Source organism: Rhea americana, unplaced genomic scaffold (genome assembly GCF_003343005.1).
Source record: "Rhea americana isolate MKP2758 unplaced genomic scaffold, rheAme1 scaffold_76, whole genome shotgun sequence".
NCBI lineage: Eukaryota > Metazoa > Chordata > Aves > Rheiformes > Rheidae > Rhea > Rhea americana.
Genome location: NW_028186934.1, coordinates 2,205,402 through 2,212,326, shown reverse-complemented (window position 1 = coordinate 2,212,326; position 6,925 = coordinate 2,205,402). Strand labels below are relative to the sequence as shown.

Here is a 6,925-nt window from a genome sequence, read left to right as displayed (position 1 = left end):
GGCCTGCGCGCCCGGACCTCGGGGCAGGCAAGGGATGCTCTCTAGGGCTGGGAGCGGGCAGCGCGGCCTGCTTAAACCACACGCTCCAYGTATCCAACCTGCCCCGAGCGCCGCGGGGGGAAGGCGTCAAGTAACTCGTGTCCCGCAACACGCCGGCGAGGGAAAGGATTAAGCGGACCTCAGCTGTTACAGAAGCGGGTAGGAAAGGGACGGCGGAAAGGAACGAAACGCAAGGACGGCCACGTGCGTCGGCAGCCGGGACGAGGCCTCGTGAGGTCGGCTCGCCCCGGCACCGCTCTCGAGCAGAAATCCTGCGCGACCCTCACCGCGCCGTGCACGCAGAGCAACCGGGACACCGGCACCGGGGGCCGCAGGCGCCTCGGAGCTGAAAACGTTTCAGTTCCAGGTGGTTGTAATTCCTTCGGCGGGCGGCCGCGGCCTCCCGCRGGCGATCGGCGTGGAGGGAGCGCAGCCCTCGGCGCGCCAGCTCGCCTCCCCTCCGAACGCCGGAGCGCGGCACCGCGCTTGGAAGGTCCCTCTTGGGAAACGAGAAGGACAAACGAATGAAAAACAGCGCCACGAGCTGTAATTAAGCATTTGAAGAAACAAAAAAAAAAATAAAAAAAAAATAAAGAAGGGGGGGTCCGCACGACCAGGACTGAATTCGAGCTCGTGTGATGAACGGCTTCTGCAGCTGGAGGGCCGCACGATGAAATCTGAGCCAGGTCCCTCTCGCCGCGCTCAGGCCGATGATAAACTGCAATAAACYGGAGGGTTGTTTCGAGGGGTAACCCACGGGCGGCCCTCCAGAGCCCCGCGCCGGGCCCGGAGAAAGCGTCGGCAGGACCGCGCAGGCCGAGGGCAGCGGCGGAGGGGCGGCAGCGCGGGATCCTCCCGCCCCCCACGCCCGCCAGGCCGGGCCGCGCCGCCGGGTGCAAAGTCCTTTCCTTCCCTCTTTCCTAGAAGTCGAAAGTGCCCCGAAACGGCAGAGAGAGGAAGCAGCTCCGGGAGGAGGCGTCGGAGCAAGCACGCGCCGCGCCGAGGCTCCCGGCAAGCCGCGCTTCGCCGTGCGCCGCCACCGAAGCCTGCCTCCAGGCCCACGCAGGCGTTTTCGCCCAGGAACGGCGCGCCTGGCTTTTCCCGAAGTGCTAACGGTGGATCCAAAGCTCACGTCGGGTCACGTCAGGACAGCGCAGCRCCGAGACCGGCGCTCGGAGCCGCAGACGCCTGTGAAAGACTCGGCTGCAGGTTCACACCCCACRTCACCTCCGACCGCGGTAAATGCAGGATCACGACGGCGCAACTCCCTGTCCCAGCCTAACTGTGACCCGAGCCRGCCCCACTGGAGACGGATTTTCCGTGGGAGTCGGATTGAGGTTTTTTCCCTTACTAAAGGGACAGCTGCAGGGAAGAAGATGGCAGGAGCGGCTCCGCGCGAGCCTAGTGCGCACGTGGCCCTTCTGACCCGGAACAGCCCAAACCTTCGTTTCACTCTCTAACAACAAAGCCTCAAAACTATTCCTTAAAAACACCACTTTTGCAGGTGGCTCCATGTCTAGGGCTGCTTGAGAAGCCTCTGAGTTTTTCTGCCTGCTAGCAGTATGCCGGCGAGGGGGGCAGAGGCAGTAAAATCTGAAACACGAAGCTGTGTCTGCGGATTAAAAAAGTTTTATGAACTTTGTAAGACGCGATCAGATCTGGCAAAGCCTCCAGCGGTAGGTTCACTCGTGTAAGTTTATATCGCTGACATTGTGCACGCTGTTCAGTGTGTAATACTACTGGTTTTCCTCCATTCCAGTAGCATATACTTGAGCATAAAAAAAAAGAAAAGAAAAGAAAAAAGAAAAGAAAAGGAAAGAAAAAACTATTTCAGGACACATAGCAAATCAAAACCTCAGGAGACTGATCCCGGACCACGTGGAATTTTCGACAGATAAAGCGAAGGGGGTCTTCAGGAGCTGCTTTGGTTTGTTAGGGGGAAGACCAYGAAGCTAAGAGCAGTTTCACAGATTATACGGCTATATCACTGTCTTTGGTCTGCAAGTAATAAGCAAGACAAAAAACAATATTCAGGAGTTTTAACCTACGAACAACTACATTTCTTTTTTAAAAATACATATATTATTTACAACTTGAAGAAAACTGCGGTCCCAGCTTAAAAATGCATTCTGATTGCATGACAGTTCCCTTACAAGACATTCCTATAGTGATGTTGTATTTTCAACTGCATTTTCATTACCATATATATTTAAAAATAATGCTTTTACTGAGACGACAGTGCAGCCAGACAGCCTAACAGTGCTAATCATTCTGAAGCCATTAAAAAATTGAACTAATAGGTGTTTAACAATAATAGAGGAGTTAGCAGAAACTGCTATCGAATCCTAACTGACTCCAAGCCGAAAAAATACATTCCAGGGCAATAATAGTGACAAGACTGTTTGCAGCTCTGCACATACTGTAGTCTCTTTGGGGAAAAGGAAAAAATGAGACTGTACTATTTGTGGAATTTTATTATTCATATACATCTTGAATTACATACTTTCAGGTTAGATTAGGTATGACAGGAGATAATAGAAGGGCAGCAAGGAGAAATCCTAGATCAACTTCATTTGAAATAAAACAAAAAACAAAAAAATGCAGCTTTTGAACCCTACTCCTCTCCCAATCAAATGAAATATGAGTTGCATCCAGCATACATGTTTTGACTGCATCCCACCATTATCAAGCTGTTCATCTTAGCAGRGCTCATTTATACAGTTATAAAAAAGAGCCCAGGCCTTTTGCAAAGTTGATCCTAAGTGACGAAACCTAAGCTCCGCCGCGAATCTGGGGGCGGGGTGGTACGTCTCCAGAAAAATAAATTCTTCTAATTGAGAGAACAACAAAAGAAATGTTTTTCTTTCCTTCTTTTTGTTAAGTGCAGAAGGTAGAGCTCAGCAGAGTGGCCCGACTGCCGCAGGTCTGAGGTTCACCTAAACGCTGCCTCCGGCAGGCTGGCAAAACTACCCGTCTGTCCCCAGCCTTGAGCTTAGCCGGACAAGCCTGCGGCCGGCGCGAGGCTCGGGGCGCTGGCGCTACCTGCTACCTTCTCAGGTACGGCACAGTGTTTGCTTGGGCATTTTACAGATGAGTTGAAGCAATCAGAGGYGAACAATCACTGCTGATCAAGAGTCCCTGTCCCGGCCCCAGCGGCGGCAAGCAGCTCCGCGCCGTGCCCCGGGCGGCGAGGGGTGCTGCTGGCACCGCTCACTCCAGGGGCAAACGGGGGGAAACTCCCCGCGCTGCAGCCCACCGGTACGCGCTCTCTGCCTCCAGCACTTTTTTGTGCGTGTGTGTCCAGGATCCGGCCAGGCAGACGGACAGAAATGCTGCCACGCGCGGTATATACACAAACGCACATGCATGCTCAGCCCTGACTTATATTTGTCACTCCTTGTATATGGACACGTTTGGCCATGTAATGTCCATTTCCCAGTTCGCCTTCCATTACATTTTATATTACCTCTCAGGAGTCTGTGCCAGAATAAAGCAGGAGGAGGAGCTGTTAGAAAAGCTTTGGGGGTTTAAGATTCAAGAGCACATTTTTAGCATTAACTTTTTAGGCTATGGTCATAAAAAGTTGGAGTATGCGTACAATTTTGTGGGTAAATTTTCAGTGTTTCCAGAGGGCCACATGAACAACCAGCTCTTGCTGACAGCATACGCTCACAACGTGCTACTTGAAAGACGAGCAATTTTTAATTTTCAAGTATCAGAAACAATAAGCCATAAAAATATGGAATTACGAACAGCATGATATCATGCAAAATAAAAAATAAGTCTCCAGTGAATGAAAGAAATCATTGGCAGCAGTACAGCCACCATTACCAAATCTCAGAAATGTAAACACCAAAAAAGAGCAGCTTACAAGCACCGTAACTTTCATTCTGAAAACGTCAAAACGCCTGTGCCGGTTAGTGTGTCAGAAGAGAGATGCTGGTATTTCAGTCTAGCATATATTTTGAGTTGCAGATCAACAATATCAAAGTAAACACAGTAAGTTGTTTTTACCAATTCACATGACTCTGTTTACAGTTTTATCTATTTGTGCCAGCTCTTACTGAACATAAGATATTTGAATTTGCTATTTCAATTAAACTATACAGTTTCCTTTTTGTATCCCAGTTATATAACTGCTCCACACTGAGAGAATTCATTGTTTTTCAGTATAAAACGTATTTCAGCTTGGAGAACATATTTTTCATTTACTAATAATCTTTATGGTTTCTTTAGTTAAACCAGCTGCTATATAAAAAGTAAATTATATTTCAGTCGACTAGTTCATTCAGTATTACATGTGCTTAGGGCTGAATTTTGAAAGTTGAAAATTAAAGGAATCCTCTATCATAGTTTCTGAGAAAGTTATTTAAGCCAGTTTTAATCAACTATCTCATATGAGCTACATAAATACATAATTCTGTAATGCAGCTGGAAATAGCAGACTGTCCCACATTCATTTCCTATATGTAAGGAATTTGACTGGAAAGAATGATTTCTAATTGAAGCTTTGTGTCTGGTTGTGATTCTTCCTTCAATACTGTCAAGGCAATTAAATCAGCTAAAGATAATCTTTAACATTCACCTGATGCAGTTAATTAAGTGGTGAAAATGAACCACAGTGATTAGAAGAATCAAATGTTACGTTGCTGGTATCAAAGCTGAAATTTGAAACAAGAATTCACGATCAGTTGTCCCTTTGCTATTTTCGACGTTTTACTTTAAAGAACTATAGCTTTCTTAACCTAGCTTCACTTGTTAAAATATTTCATAACAGCATGTATTATTTGCGAACTCAAGCAAATCTTGATTTAAGAAGCACCTAATAACTCATCAGCATAACCAAAAACACAATGCTTCACTGCGTTGCTCCTCTGCCTGCCCCAGTCTTTTTTTTTTTTAAACACACACAGATAAATAACGTTTGAGCCTAACAACGAGTGGATTTTTTAAGAGCAATAAAAGAAAAGGGAAAGAAACCCCCTAAAGATTCTAGTTCAGTGCAGAAGTGTGACGAGTTCTCATGAAGAGTATCAGGAGGCATAACAACATTCATGCGTGTGTACAGTCAAATCCGAAGCCCTGTACACACAGCTATATTTGTAGGATTGTCAGTTTTGTATCTACCCTCATTCTTTCCATTAACTTCACATTGGAGTTCTTGATTAACTCGATGGTTTAATTTAGCAATCCAACTGGACTGGAACAGGCACCAGAAAATGTTACTAATTCAAAATCAGAAATACTGGCTTTGCATAACTGAGAAAGTCATCCCAGTTTTTATCAGGTACAAGATAAAAAATAGGGAATTGTTTACGAACCAGGCAACACTGTGGAAAAATGGAAAATTCCTATTATCCCCAGCCCACAGTCAAAATTACTCTATTCTGCATTTCACATCTGTGCCTTATCTTTTGTCATAACAGCAAACATGCCAAAATCTGTTGTGAATTGCTGTTTCTTTTTTTTCTCCATTGACACCCTAGAGTTTCTTAAAAAGTAAGCCCAGAAAGTGAACGCCACATACCTGATCACTTATCTGACATGCAACAAGGTTGTGCTGATTGTAGCATCCAGCAAACTTGATATATTTGAGCCAGTTTCCTACATCTGGTTGACTGGCATCTATGCAGAACTTCACATTGCAAAACTCATCCAAGATCTAAAAAGAAGAATATGAAAAAGTAAGTCTTTCCACTTCTATCTGGGAATGCTAATTAAAAGATAAATCACAGGTTTTCRGATAAAAAAATGGATAGCAATATATGCATGTTTACTCACAAATAGGCTTCTCTGGTGAGTTTTTTTAAAAGAATTATATACAGAATTATATACGTATCAATAAAAGGACAATAAATGTACTGAAAAAGGTCTTGACCAATGTTTACACATAAGCAAGATGTTGTCTAATTAYTGCTAAGAAATACTATGTTAATTTAAGAAGAATCTGATTTTCTTGGCATTCATCAGTAACCATTTACATTTAAAATTATTATTTTAATTAGATGTGATTCCGTCAGGGAGTACAGCAAAAATTATTAAAATAGATGGGGCTGTCTTCATTTGAGCTTTCTGTTTTGTTACAGAATTTATGTTGCTTGCAGCTCTCAGCTAGTTTTTTTTTTACTCTGCCTACCAAATAAAGTTTGGTTCAGAGTTATTTATCTTGTCTTAATATTCTGCTTCCCAAATAGCCCGTCTGTGTAACACTTAAATCACTCCCCTTAATTGGTGCAAATAATAGAACTCCCTATGCCAAACTAAAGAAAATAAATGAAAAACAATGTAAACACTCATGCAAAACATGGCAGTATTCAAGACATACCAATAAATGGTTCCAATTATGCAGACAATAAACAAATATAATAAGATTGCTTGTGGACAAGGTAGAAAGGATGTTCTATTCTAATATTATGACAAATTGCTAATCATTACATATGACCGAATATCATTATTTATTTGCGAGCTTTGCAAGTGGCCTATCCTAAACTCTCAACAGTATCCCAGTGCATGCATAACGCCAACGCTACATTTGTAACTTCTGTCGGGCACATCCTGCACCGAGAGCAAACGACGCTTTTTTATTTTAAAAAAAAAAAGGAAAAAAAAAGGCTCGCACACATGCACAAAACGAAAAGAAAAGAGCGAGGCAGATTGTTTCCCCGGTGAAAAACATTTGTATTCACGTCAAGCCCGGGAGCACTTTTGGCCTCGGAGCTGAATGGCCAGGAATCCCCGTATTGTATATCATTTAGTTAATGAAAACCCAAGGAAGTTTCCTATCGGGGCGAACAATATCGCCCGAGCCCGCTCGCCTTCATTAATTAAACGAGCCCAGCGGCGAGCGGCTGCTCCGCGGGCGCGCGCGGGGGCTGCGCGCCGGCGG

At 44.9% G+C, this 6,925-nt stretch overlaps 1 protein-coding gene across 1 annotated transcript in view; it reads right to left on the bottom strand.

Moving 5' to 3' along the window:
- The window catches only part of MECOM (MDS1 and EVI1 complex locus), a 384,872-nt gene that overhangs the window by 43,354 nt on the left and 334,593 nt on the right, over positions 1–6,925 (bottom strand). The window contains exon 5 of the mRNA XM_085322312.1: positions 5,567–5,701. Coding sequence (XP_085178438.1) covers positions 5,567–5,701 — 135 coding nt within the window. The remainder of the gene's footprint in view (positions 1–5,566; positions 5,702–6,925) is intronic.